General features: G+C 45.5%; 1 protein-coding gene across 18 annotated transcripts in view; it reads right to left on the reverse strand.

Annotated features, from left to right (window-relative positions):
- SVIL (supervillin) overlaps nt 1–14,215 on the reverse strand; it is a 153,463-nt gene that overhangs the window by 54,427 nt on the left and 84,821 nt on the right. For 6 of the 18 annotated variants that reach the window (XM_057733335.1, XM_057733338.1, XM_057733341.1 and 3 more), the window contains 9 exons: nt 12,732–13,607; nt 12,200–12,370; nt 11,475–11,509; nt 10,835–10,896; nt 10,421–10,560; nt 8,966–9,061; nt 7,161–7,404; nt 6,145–6,721; nt 5,094–5,319 (listed from right to left, as the gene is read on the reverse strand). In XM_057733335.1, the coding sequence (XP_057589318.1) occupies nt 5,094–5,319; nt 6,145–6,721; nt 7,161–7,404; nt 8,966–9,061; nt 10,421–10,560; nt 10,835–10,896; nt 11,475–11,509; nt 12,200–12,370; nt 12,732–13,607 (2,427 nt within the window). The remainder of the gene's footprint in view (nt 1–5,093; nt 5,320–6,144; nt 6,722–7,160; nt 7,405–8,965; nt 9,062–10,420; nt 10,561–10,834; nt 10,897–11,474; nt 11,510–12,199; nt 12,371–12,731; nt 13,608–14,215) is intronic. The other 12 variants (XM_057733343.1, XM_057733340.1, XM_057733353.1 and 9 more) reach the window with 6 other exon arrangements.

Raw genomic sequence — 14,215 nt, forward strand, 5'->3', positions numbered from 1 at the left:
ATGCATTCCTCCCGTCCCTTCAGATTTCCTACTTGGTGTTGAACGAGCTCAGGAGGGCGGGAGACCTTTCCAAATGCCGTCTCTCCTGCGATCGCACGACCCCCCTGATGCCCTGCAGACCACCGTGCACCGCAGAGGGCCAGGGTGGGGGGCCAAGGGTCTGGTCCTACACATGCCATAAACTACTGCCTACACAATTCAAACAACTGTCAGCGCTTTTAACATCCGCCAAGTCCAAGTGCTGTTTGCAGGGCTGGGATGTTGAGGGCCCCGCTTGGTCTGAGGCTGAGAACCCGTGAGTGGTACTGAGTTATTCACCCTGAGGCTTGGCACGGGGCCACCACAAGGGGTGCCTGCCAGGCCACTGGGGAAATGGCTCCCCCCACAGCCACAGCCCACACTTTCCCAGCGGGGAACAGGGGCCCGAGGCGGGCTGTTTCCGCAGCACCGGTCTGAGAGCCAGCCTTGATTGGAACAAGTGCTGCAGGCTCACGGCAGCCAGGGCTGGGTCAAATACGGGCCAGGCAAACTGTGTGCCTCTAAGATGCAGCACATTTTTTTCTTCCTCCTTTAAAAATGCCCCCTCGTTTCAGAGAATCACAGGCATCATGCAGATAAGTCTGAACAGTACGGATTTAGGCTGGAGGAGTGAACACGTATGTCTTTTAAATGAGGGCAAATCAAAGATCAGAAAAGGAGGCAGCAAAGGAAAAAAAAGACACCTCCGTCCCTAATGCCTACATAAAACCGGGGCCTTCTAGTGACTGAAATCTCCTGGCTGCAAGGTAAGAACCTCAAGTCTGGCTGGGTGGGTGGTGGGGCCCACAGGGAACACAGGGGGACTCCAGCCAGGCCCTATAAGGCAGGAGTCTGCAGCCTCAGACAGAGGCATGCGCGGGCTCTTCACCATTCCCAGGAGTTTAATACTTCCTTACACTCCATCAATTTCCTAGAGGAAGGATGGCTCTTTTGCCTTTTTTAGTCATCTTCTCCCCCTCCCCAAAGTGAAAGCACAGATGCAGTTATTTCAGTAACCGTGGAAATAAGATTTCTAAAACCCTAATATACTTTTAAAGAGGTATCAAAGGTTTTTTATCCCTAAATAACACAAAATATATTTGATTTATCATGGTTTGCAAAGAAGTTCCCCACAAGGGACAATTTAAACCCAAACCATGTAGGCAGTTATGAAACAGTGATTTTACCAATCTGATTGGAAAAGCAGAATATATCCTCAACATTATGTTAGTTATGATTCAAACTTGACATTTTAGATGTCAGAAAAGATGAAGAAAGAAAATGAACTTCTAGATATGTCTCCTTGAGTGTCAAACATGTTCTAGAAGAGGAATGAATGTAGGATTCCCTCTAATTTCTCAGTTGCTACACGTTAAGTCTTAGTTTATATCTATGAAACAGGGATAGTATTGCCTCCTTCGAAGGGCTGTCTTCAGCACTCAGTGAGGTGAATAGGAGAAATGCTGTGGGCAGCCTAGGACCCTGGGTGGTCCTCAGTATGGAGGACTTAAGATGCTCAAGTCCTGATCCGGAAAGAGACAGACGCACAAGATCAAGGAAGGCAGAACCACCTCCTCAGGCAGCAGCTGTTTAGAAGAAATGATGAAGGAACTTGGCAAAGTCCGGTCTCTACTTCTCAAGAGCCTGAAACGTGAAAGTGAAATTTGAAACAAGTGATGCCAAGAACATGTGAGTTGAGAAAATTAGTACAGAGGAGGGTGGACTCTTTCAAGCACTGCTGTCTAGTTAGAATTTCTGTCCTCTAACCTAGTAGTCCCCAACCTTTTTGGCACCAGGGATCAGTTTTGTGGAAGACAATTTTTCCATGGATTCGGCGGGGGGCAGGGATGGTTCAGGTGGTAAAGCTTCACTCACTCACATGCCACTCACCTCCTGCTCTGCGGCCCTGCTCTGCGGCCCTGCTCTGCGGCCCTGCTCTGCAGCCGGGTTCCTAGCAGGCCTAGGACCAGTACCGGGGGATTGGGGGCCCCGGTCTAACCGATGGCCCCCAGTGAGAACACACGTTAGCTGCTGAAACACTAACCTGAACACGCGGCAGCCTTGCCACTTGTACTGAGGGGAGGAGTCGAATACCAGCCCCTGAGGTTGGTCCTATTCACCACGGGGCCCCTGGGGCCACTGGAATTCAACCTCTCCTTCGGTGTAATGAGGCAGAGGAATTAGAATAAGGTTTAAAAGTTCTATTCTTTATGTTACCTCAAAAAAGGAAAACCCAAATAAACATATGAAGAGCATTCTTATTTTAAATGGTCCTTGTGTACACAGTTGGTTTTGAATACCTTTCCAGGCAGCTCACAGCCACCTTCCAGTTATCCTCCAACTCCTCAGACACCCACAAAGTCCGGGTTAGGAAGTTGCACCTCCACAGCATCTCACATTTTTTAAAAATTAGAATTTTAAAGTAGGATTAAAACTGCTTTCAGGGACTTCCCTGGTGGCACAGTGGTTAACAATCTGCCTGCCAATGCAGGGCACATGGGTTCGATCCCTGGTCCAGGAAGATCCCACATGCCACAGAGCAACTAAGTCCATGTGCCACAACTACTGACCCTGCGGTCTAGAGCCCATGAGCCAACTACTGAGCCTATGTGCCACAACTACTGAAGCCCGAGCACCTAGAGCCTGTGCTCTGCAACAAGAGAAGCCACTGCAATAAAAAGCCTGAGCGCTGCAACGAAGAGTAGCCTCCGCTGGCTGCAACTAGAGAAAGCGTGTGCGGAGCAACGGAGACCCAACACAGCCAAATAAATAAATAAAATAAATAAAGATGTACCATAATTGAAAAAAACAAAAACAATGCTAACTCTGCTATAAAAAAAAAAACCTGCTTTCAGAAAGAAAAACTAAAATTCACTAAAAACAGGTAAGTGAACCGAGAATGACTGCACAGCCGATAGACACAAACTTCATCAGACATCTTAACAGACAGACTATACCCCCAAATGTGGAATCTCTTTAAAAGTCTTAGAGAGATGGGGTATATTATTATTTCTATTGGAATTTTACCCCAAGAATGTTTTCTGATGTGTAAAACATCAGAACTTGTGTAGAAGTGATATTTATCTTTATTTCCCTTAAATGGTAACTCCGTCTTCTCACCTAACTGGTTATCAATAGTTGGGTCTCTGGATGGTGTGGAGAAAAGGGAACCCTGCTACACTGTTGGCGGGAATGTAAATTGGTGCAGCCACTGTGGAGAATGGTATGGAGGTTCCTCAAAAACTAAAAATAGAGCTACCATACGATCTAGCAAACCCACTCCTGGGCACATATCCAGAGAAAAGTATAGTCAAAAAGACACATGCACCACTATGTTCATAGCAGCACTATTCACAATAGCCAAGACATTGAAACAACCTAAATGTCCATCAAGAGATGAATGGATAAAGAAGATGTGGTATATATGTACAATGGAATACTACTCAGCCATAAAAAAGGATGAAATAGTGCCATTTGCAGCAATATGGATAGACTTAGAGATCATCATACTAAGTGAAGTAAGGCTGAAAGACAAAGACAAATGCCATATGATATCACTTTTATGTGGAACCTAAAAAATAATACAAATGAACTTACAAAACAGAAACAGACTCATAGACATAAAAAGCAAACTACGGTTACCAAAAGGGAAAGGTGGGGGAGGGATAAATTAGGAGCAGGGGATTAACATACACACACTGCTAGATATGAAATAAACAACAAGGACCTGCTGTATAGCACAGGGGATTATATTCAACATCTTATAATAACCTATAATGGAAAAGAATCGGAAAAAAAATATATATATACACACAACTGAATCACTTTGCTGTACACCTGAAACTAACACAATATTGTAAATCAACTATACTTCAATTAAAAAAAAATAATTCTCTGGGATCAAACCCTCTTTGAGCCGGGTTTCCGCGGAGGAGGACTTCATGCCAGAATAGGTCAAACTGCTTCCCTGGATCAAGCATCACTCCTTTTATTTCGCTCACCCCTTTGCCCCAATAACCACACCTCCTCAGTCTCACAGGCATTCTGTACTGTGAATTTTAAAGAAAATAAGTTTTAACAGTCTCATTAACTTGTTGGTTGAAAAAGTCTCCATCTGTTTAATAATTTTGTGAATATTATTCAAAAGTTTGAGTTGGAACAACCAAATCAAGAGTTTTCACTGTGGTTTGATACATCGTCTTAAGTAGATGGAAATGTACTTAGAAAAATCAGAGTGGCCAGTGCCGCTCAGAGTGAGAAAGCTTCTGAACGGTGGCGGTGCTGAGGAGGGGTCTGGGTGGGCACACCCATCCTTCTGCCAGTCAAACTGGGAAACTGACGAGAATGCTCTTCACCCGGTCCTCTGTCACTGACGTCTTTTGCTAAAGGCTGCCACGGAAAATACAACCCCAAATACTTCACTCCGATTCTCTGTATCTGCCCTCTTTATCACCTCTCAATCCTCCATTACTCTTTGGAATGAAATGAGGTTTCAGTGTTATTTAATCCTCAAATGTAGTCTTTTACAGCTATTACCCAACAGGAAATGTCTAAATGCAGTGCAGGAGGGGCATCCATTTTACTTTCTGTTAAGTAAACAAAACTCAGATTCTAATCCCCAGGATTTATGTTCTAACTCTGAATTTATCTCCATTTTCTCCACACGTAACTTACATCGACAGTCAGTCACAAGCTGTGGACACATTCAATTTCAAGCCACGTGTACCTGAACGGGAAAGAGCCAAGATCTCTGCTCCCGTCACTGGCTGGTCAGAGAATGTAGTATAAAAAAAGAAAACAGAAGCACCAACAGAAGAAGCAGACAAACGTCTGCTTCTGTTTGTTTCCTCGTCTGAGTTTGGAAGCAGCATTTCCCAGTGTCATCCAACCAGGCACTGGGATAAATGTGGTTTCCTCTCCAATACCCTGACTTCCCAGAAGAACAGCACAGTCCCTGATGCAGCTGGCTTCATGATTCTCTCTCTTTTACCCATTCCTTAGATCTTTTTCTAAAAGCAAGTTGTAAGCCGCCCCCCTACCGACAGAATTCCTTTTCCATCACTGAATCTTGTTACCTTTCTTTAATGGACATGGTTTTGCTGGGAGAGTCGAGGGTGCCCTCCGCTGCTGGTGCTTTGATCTCTCCGGCAGCAAACATTGCACACGGGCTCCGATAGTGCTTCTCCTGCGGCTGTTCAGAGGGATCCTGCTGCTTCCAGGACACGGGGGTTGCAGCCTGAGCAACCGGTTTCCCAGCAGCTGTACCCGTCTGCTCAGAAGTGGGCTCCCCGAACTCTGCTGCTGGGAAGGAGAGGAGCTGTGTCAGCACTTACACCCCCGGGCAAACATTCTTCGAGCCCTTCACCCCTCCGGGACGATCCTGCCCTTGGAGTTCAATCCGTGCACACACGGCAGGTTGCCCGATCCACTTGGATGTATGCAAATCTGGGGCGCGCTCTAGTCCCTGAGAAAACCGAAATTCGCAGTGGATGACTCCAGCCAGCGACTTGTTTTGTGACAACTGGTCTTTTCCTACGTGTGAGACACAGGAAGCTGGTTCGGACTCCACACTGCAGAATGTTTCTACGCCTCCAAAACTATACTTTGACATTTCACATATGCCCTACTCCCAAACCAAAGCTACTATTATAACTGACACACTATCATTTTATGGAAATGCAGAAAAGAGACAAAGTCCCATGCAGCACAGCTGGTTAGTCTGTGCAAGAAGGATCTAGAAAGAGAACCTGAAACCTACAGACTGGGTTCCAGCCCTTCTCCCTCTGCTCATCCAGCCCAGGACCTTTGGGGTCATCAGCTTCTAAAAGGGGCCAACAGAGCTACTGGTTCACAAGGCTCTTAGGTCAGTTAACGTGAACAAAAGTCATCAAAAATGCTTATCAAGATGCATGAAAGCGCCTCAGGTATTTTTACGGCAGAAACATTGATGAGTCCACTGAACAGGTCAGATTCAAGAGGAAGAAAAGTCTGGAGAGGGGACGATTCACACTAGACTTCCAATCAGCACTTAACACTTAGTTGTAAACTGCCTTCATAATTCAGTTAAAAATAATCCCAAACGCACACAACCCACCACACAGAAAGGAAAGGAGAGCAGTAAGTTACCTTTCAGTGAAAACTTCCTCTCTGTGACATTCTCTACATCCACCTTCTCTTCAAAGAGCTGCCTGTCCTTCCAGTCTGGGCTCCCCTGCGCGGTACTTTTTGCAGTGGAAAATGCCTTCGGTTCATCACCAAAGGGTATTTGAGCAAAGGGAGGATGGGCGAGCTCCAGGCTTCCCTTTCTCGGAACAGCATAGATGGGTTCTTTATGGCCATCTCCTTCCCAGACTCTGCTGAGGATGGGGTAGGACGGCTCTGCTTCCTCAAAGGACCCGTACTTTGTAAAGTCTCCACCTGTCAAGACTCCCTTACTTTCCGTCTCTTCAAATTCTCTCAACAGTCCTTTGCTCCCACCACCCTCTACTGAAGGCTGCCAGCCTTGGGATTTCAGGATGCTTCTAACTGGAGAGTCTGAGTTTTCTAGTGAAGAAGGAAACATCTGCTTAGCAGCACTGGAGCTGTCATCCAAGAGTGGCTTTGCCCGGAGATTCCCTGCGTACATGGGGGTGACAGTAGATGCCGGGGTGGACACGGATGTGTTAACGGTCGGGGAGAAAGGGATGAGCTTGCCACTTTGCACCTGGGAGGACACAGTTCAAAAGGAAAAAGCTGATTTAAAAACATCGCCTATGTAAATCCCGCTGTATGGACTGACATGTATGGAGACACTACACTTGGGGCAGTTTTCCAGCTTCTGCTGGTGAGAAACCAATCCTAGACGGAGGTGTATAAATGCATCTCGTTAATCAAATCATCTGGGTGAAAAGCAGGTCGTGCGTCCTCTTTTTCTCCCCCAAATGGACTCAGCTCCTGATGATTTCAGCCATGAGGCGCACAAGAGAAGAGAAACACCCTTGGCATGGTTACCTTCCTTAAGAATGAAGTTATTATTAAGTAACGACAGGGAACACAGTTTACAGGTAGATGCCCTTAACGGTATCCCTAACCCTAGAGGGACATCGCACTCCCATATTTTAAGGACATACGTGCAAATTGGAGCTGGACCACAGGGCACCCACCTGTTCCACCTCTCCAAGCGTGACCGGCTGCGTTTGGTAGCGAGCGTTCATCCTCCTGTGTCTCACATCTAATCTGTTTCGCGTCGAAATCGCTTTGGAGACTGGCTGGGACAGTTTGTTAAACAAGGCCAACTTCTCCGCTAAGCTCAGAGTGGAGGAGTCGGGTTCTCCTTGCTCAGCAGAATCTTTGCCCTCATTTGCCTGGTCTCTGGCTAACGCCTTTTGGTGAGCAGAGGCCTGCAATCTGAAAGGAGGAAAAAGTCAGCCCCACACCGGGAGACAAACAGAAGCCCACCGCTAAGTTTGCTTATTAACTTTCTTCCAAGTGTCACTTCCATTGGAAAAGGGGCTTGTTTTTCCCTACCTAGATTTAAGACAGTTGTGGGCAGCTGGTTAGCTAATACACCATGGTAGGCTGGAAACTCTTGCATGGTCAATGTCACACAGAGCAGATTTTCAGCTCTAGATTATTTCTAAAAATTGAATTTCCTATTTAAGGAATTAAAGTCAGCTTGGGTATACCTTATCTTAGAGAGAGGTGTTGTGTTTTTAGTATCATCAATAAACACGGCTAAAGGGAGACCGCAGACATTACCTACGGCATAGTTAGACATTATCGAAATGTGTGGTTCAGAAGGTGGTCTTTACGTTTTAAATAATTACAAAATAATAGTCATTCTATTAACATTATCTGTAACACAGGGTTTTGATTTTCACTTACTAAACACAAATAGTTTAATCGTAAAGTTCTTTCCCTCTTTTAGTCTAGTATTTCCTCTCATAGGTTTCTGTTTTCAAAAAGGTACTTAAATCTGAAATTCCAGGTAACTTGAAAAGTGAAAGAAATGTCTGTGCTGCTAAACCCCTCCACCAGGCAGAGGAGAAGGCTTCCAGTTACCTGGTCACGGGAATCTTGGAAGGTCTAAGACAATGTACCTCCTGCCACTGGCAAATCCAATTCTCAAATCCAGTGAAAAGTATATTCTGCCTTGACTCCGATTAACCAGCGCTTTGCAAGGTGTCCCAGACACAAGAGCAGTGTCCGTTTTCCAGGGCACAGTGAGGATGGGAGTAAGGGGACCTGAGTCCTGGCATCGTTCCTGAGGTCCAGTGAAGAACTAGGAGTGATGGCAACCCGCTTCCCCAAAGACAGCCCCGCTTCTGGACGATGCCAGCTTTACTTCTGCACTGTCATTTTACTTCTTTGAATCTTAGCTTTAGCCTTTGCGTCTGACCCATAACAGTAAAACAGAGCGGATATTGACATGCCTTAAGGACACTGCTTTAAAACACTACAATTTAAAGCATAACAGGAAAACATCTAAATTCAGACACTATAAATTCTTATTGTCCCGATCCCCAAATATAACAGCATTGTCTACCCATTAGAAACAAGGTTGTTTTCAAACATGTATTTATGTCTAGAAGTGTTTAAAACAACTAAGTATTATCAGACTTTCAACATTCAGGTTAACGTCCTATTTTTCTGTTAATCTCTATTAAGTGCTAGTATTTTAGATGAAGAATGAAATTTTTTAGGGATGGCCAGGGTGATGAAAAACAGAAACAAGACAAATGGATAAGTGGGTTAGTGGGGTCCGAGTTCCGGGACACAGTGAAAGCAGGTGGATGAGATTCTGGCATATGCAGGCCTACGTGAAGTCCCCAGTGTGACACAGCAAAATGCCACGTTCCACCGGAACAACTCCTTGCACTGACTTGTTTGGCAAACAAATGACAGGCATTCAAGCTCTGAAGATGCACCTCTGCTCTCAGTGCAACATGCAGCTACTTCTGTCCAGTACCTGGCAGGCTGCCCGGGGCTCTTAGCTACAGTGGGACTAGGATGTCTTGTCATTACAGGGTGGGTGGCCACAGAGCACGAAGCAGGGGTAGGTTCGCTTTAAAAGCAATTGCCAAAGATGGAACATTCATAAGGAGAGAGAAGAAAAGAAGCATTAAGGAAAGCGTAGTTTTCAATTCAGAAACATTAAATCAAAAAATATTGGAACAAAACCATTTGCTCATTTCCTTGGGAAAATCACAAAAGAACTTGAAAAGCAATTATAAACTTAGGAAATGGGAGACAAAGGTGACCCAAAGACAGTGCAATAAGAATAGGTTTTTTGAGCTTGGAAAGGATTTAGAATATTTAGAATAAGTGTCTCAGTTTGAAAAAAAACAAACTTAAAAAAAAAAAAAAGAGCTAATATTAACCACCAGCAAAGCAGTAGATTATGTCCGTGTTTCACAATGTTGTTCTAAGCTAGTTTTTAAAAGAGTCAGGGTCCTCATATAACCTATAAGCACATCAAAGTACATTCAGTGAGTCTGACAAGGGGATGATTTTTGCTTATATTTACTGTTTTGCTCCCAGGGGTAGTTGCTTCTTATTTTTACAATAGCTACTCAAATATTTTCTTAAAGAAAAGAAACTGATTTGTCCCAATGAATACGAGATATACTTGTCCACAAATACACAGAGAAGTGAAGGAAGTTAAGGTGGCTGAGTTAACAGCAGGTTCACAGGTGGGCTGTGGATGCCCTGAACGAGATGAACTCCATTTTTTCAGGAAGGGTGTGTGCATGTCTGTGTCTGAGGAGAAAGCAATTAAAAAATAATTTTAAAAAAAAGAGTAAAAATTTTCACTTAATGGAAGCAATAATCCCTGGATAAATTACTTTAAGAAATTCATTCTGAACACATTGGAACACACTGCTCAAAACCTACTTCCCACAGTTTGGAAAGTTATCAAACTTCCCAATAATTTTTAAAAATGTGTGGTTATTTAAAAACAAATCAGGAGAACTCTCATCTTTTTGAGATATGGACTAAAATATTTATGGTTGAAATGATATCTGGGGTTTGCTTGAAAATTCTGCAGCAGGAGACGGGACGTGGGTGGGATACAGGTAGAGCAAGAGGGGCTGGGGGTTGTTGGCTGTTGGAACTGGGTGAGAAGGACGTGGGATGTTAACCCATCTACTCTTCTACTTTAAATTTTCCACTGTAAAGAGATTTAAAAAAATGCACAGGCAAAAAATAAATAAATAAACAAAATTCCTCTTCACGATTTTCTAGGAGATACAATAGGTAACACCTCCCTTTACAAAGTTCAAAGACACTGGAGCAAGGAAAATCCCTAAACACCTACTTCTCTGTGGCTACATCTTCTGATGGCCTCATTTTAAACATCTTTAAATCTTTCTTTAAAATGAAGACCTTACAGCCAAAGCACACAGGCCCTGGGGGGACTTACGTAGCTGCAATGACCACCTCCTCAGTGGTGACAGGCTGGGTGTGGGATCGGTCCTGCAGACGCCGCAGCCTCTGCTCCACAGCCAAGTTCCTGGAGCGGCACTTTGGAACATTCTTCTCATCAAATGACTTTTCCATTTCCTAAGATTGGACACAGTGTGGAATCCTGATAAACTGGAGGAAAGGGAGCTGGGGTGGCAGAATGTCGCCACTCTGTTCTCCTGCAGGACCTACGGGAGGGGCCCCCCCGAGAGGCAGCATCGCCACCAGCAGTGCACACACCAGCAGTGCACACACCAGCCACACTGCAGAAGAGAAGCACAGGTGGACCCAGGGCTGGTGCAGGCAGCAGGCTGGCCATGGGGCCACCTGCAGGAGGTGATGGCTTCTCTGAGAGCCCTTCAGCACATCTTACCCTGAAGAGCAGCCTCTTCGCAGCAACACTCAGCTTGGCTCGCTCATCGACCTTTTCTTCATCTGTAAAAAGACACAGATGAAAACTGGACATCATTAGAAAATGTAGGCAAAGTCTCTGAAAAGTTTCCCAAGGCGGACCTGGAAACCCTCTAACTAGAAGAACAGATATACTAAAAATGACAATAGGTAATATTTTCCCCTTGGTGGGGGAACCTATTCTTCTGCTTCAGTGAAAAGGTGTTAATTCTCATTGCAATTAACCAAACAAAACTCTTGTCCGGCCGATAATTTCCTATTATAATATTTGATTTAAGAATAGATATTATGGAATTAAGAAGAGATTTTATGGAAGGAATCTCTCTTCTTTATTGTTAAATAGTAACAAGAAAATAACAAGAAAAACCTGCTTCTTTGATTCAAGTCAGTTGTTTTAATATGGTTCAATCACAGCTCTCTTTCTTAAAGCTAAGGCAAAGTTCATGTGAAAATCTCAACTAGGTTTTATTATATTCACAGGGAGAAAACCTGCCGAAAAGAAAGCAACATGTTCCATCATCTCATTCTTTCCAAAAGCAAAAATCTTATCATCTAAATCTAATCTGGGTGAGGTGATAAAGAAGGAAAAGACAGATACTTGCCCTCGGCAGTTGGCATTTCTGAATTTGAAGTTGACCTAGGAAAGACATTAGCAAAAAAAATAATAACAAACAATTAGCTGGTGGGAGTGGAAGATCCAAGGATCAAATTAAAAGTGAAAATAAAAATGCAATTAAAGTGTCTTAAAGAATATCCTCCTGGTGGCAATTCTAGTTGTGATTACGCATGGACAGCTCTCACAGACACTGTGGGGTACATGTGCACACAGCCCAGCCAGGTGTTTCACCTTGTGGAGACAAACCAGGACCAAGTACGACTTATTAAACATGACTGATAGTCATCTTTTAGACAAACCCTTTCATTTCTGTGCATTAGCATATGACAAGATTAAAAACTCACGTACAACACGCAGGTAGACATTTATAAATCAAATAAAAAACCCCTTATTTTCACCATAAAATCTGGTAGACAGTCAATCTGGATTCTAACTTATCAAGGGCATAAACATTTAAAAATGTTCAATGAATAATGTTTCTCACTTCCGAATGCAACTGAAAACTGCATGGTGATATTGTCATCATGGTCAACCTTCTTTAAGGATACATTTATACGAGCCAAATAAATATCCCTTGTAGCTACTAAGATGGAAGGATTATGGAGTCATCACATCCCACTGAAACAGCATCAGGACCACTCCTGGGGTAGAAATCCCCACAGAATTTCTTTTAAGTTCCCAAACCAGGGAACTTGACAGACACATGCCTACCTATCCGATTCCTTTCGTTCTGCTGAGGTTATGGGTTGAGTTCTAAATCTCTCAGAAGTCTTTCTACTTTCACCAGGAGAAAAATAGCGTCTTGGTTTCCGGGACCCTCTCTCCCGTTCCACACTGGTAGGCAAGCCAACGCCTTCGCTTGACCCCTCAACCCGTGAATGGCTTTTAGAGATGTGGGGAGAGGGTAGACAGAAGAGAGACAGGGAGACAGAGAGGGGGGAAGAAAGCAAAGGTTTACGCATCTCGGCGAGTCAAGGCACAGACACCAACGAATCCCACTGCATGCCACTACCATGCACATCGAGGGGTGGGACGTTCCGAGACCCGACACTCTGGAGCCCCCCGTTAGTAGGCGGAAGCAGGACGCTAGTCGTGGAGCCGTGTCCTTGAGGGTCTGCCCTGCACACACTTGTGAGCTAAGCTAGTAAGACTCAAGGCAGGACACCACACAAGTCGAGCGGTGAATAACTCTGCCAAGGACGTGCAAGTGACACATTGGGAGGGACACGTGGACATCACCTACAGCTCGGGTTTCCTGGTGGCCCTGGCCGACTCCAGGAACGCACTGCGGAGCTGGGCGACAGACACCTTCGTGTCCAGCAGGCCCACTTCTGACTCGGCCTTGGACGTCTGCGGCTCCGGGTCTCGCCTGGAAGCGGGGGCCTTGGCCTTCAGAGCCTGGAGCTGAGGGGGACCCGTGTAGTCAGACAGCGAGCGGGTGAGGACCTTGCGCTTCCTCGTGGGCGCCGCCTCCTTCTTGTGACCTCGGGACACAGACTCGCTCTGAACGTACACAACCATTTCGCTCCTGCCCATCCTCTCCGTGGGCTGCTGCTGCGCTGCAGGCGGGCGGGCCAGGCTTTCTGGTGCCTTCTGCGGTTCCAGGGTGATTGTGCTAATAGCAGGCTTAGCCGCGTCCCCGGTGCCAGCGGGGGCTTCCTGGCTTCTTCCGGGCCCTCGATCCTCTGAAACCAAAAGCGTTTTCCTGCTTTTCTCCAGGGCTTCAGAGAAAAGCACGTCATCCTCCGCTTTCGATTCACAGATATGGAGAACTGGGGTATCTCTTCTCTCATCTTCTAGAACCTTCGAGGGGGGAGGCTTTGTGAGCGTCTCAGTGGCTGACCCCACCCAGCTGCACTCGGATGCGCTTTCTTGGGTGTCCGAGGTCACCAGCGTGATGGTGTGAATGGGATCTGCCGGCTGGACGTAGCCTCGGATGGGCTGTCGTGCAGAGCTGGCCACCTTGCCCGAGACCCTGTCGAAGGCTGAGTTCTCTGACTGAAAGGCCAGGTAATGGCCTGGCGCTGGCTGGTGTCTCCTCTGAGTTAAGGACTCGGAGGCGAGTTCAGGGCTGCTGCGAGCACTCTCCTCTCTCACCAATTTTTCTCTAACTTTAACTCTTTAAGAAAGAAAAAGGATTTAAGTTGCCAAGTGCAGTAACTGCGTAAGGGGAAGAGAGCATGTGTGTGTAGATCGAAGATGCCCAGCAAGTGGAAAAGCATCTTGGGGGGTCAATGTCAGAAACCCACTACACTTGCCAGAGGAAGGAGTCTGAGCTGATTTTCCAAATGCCAAACTCACTCTTCCTCCTGTACAGCTAGGAGGGGTCAGATGCTACCCTGGGAGAGAATGGATGCCTTCTGACTAAAGGAATAGTCAGAAGCCACAGGAAAATTCATTAATAGGCACCATGGGCATGCACAAGGGCACACTGAGGCTGGGCTATAAATTGGTACACTTTTCACGTGGACAGACCTGGTATATGGACTGGGGCAGGGGCAGTTTCCAGGCACATTTAAGCCTATAGACCAAAAGTAATTTCATTGTCTCCTGTAAATGTCAGAGCATTCATGATTATTATTTTTTATTGAGCTCAAGATATATCAAACAATCACCTCTTTTCAAGCACTCAACAGTCACAAGCTTTTTCATGCCATGCAGACTACATTCATTCAGAAAACGCGTGACCAGTGAAGACACTGTTATTTCTAGCAACTCAAGCACTAA

The sequence above is a fragment of the Hippopotamus amphibius genome, chromosome 4 (genome assembly GCF_030028045.1).
Source record: "Hippopotamus amphibius kiboko isolate mHipAmp2 chromosome 4, mHipAmp2.hap2, whole genome shotgun sequence".
In the NCBI taxonomy this organism is placed as follows: Eukaryota; Metazoa; Chordata; class Mammalia; order Artiodactyla; family Hippopotamidae; genus Hippopotamus; species Hippopotamus amphibius.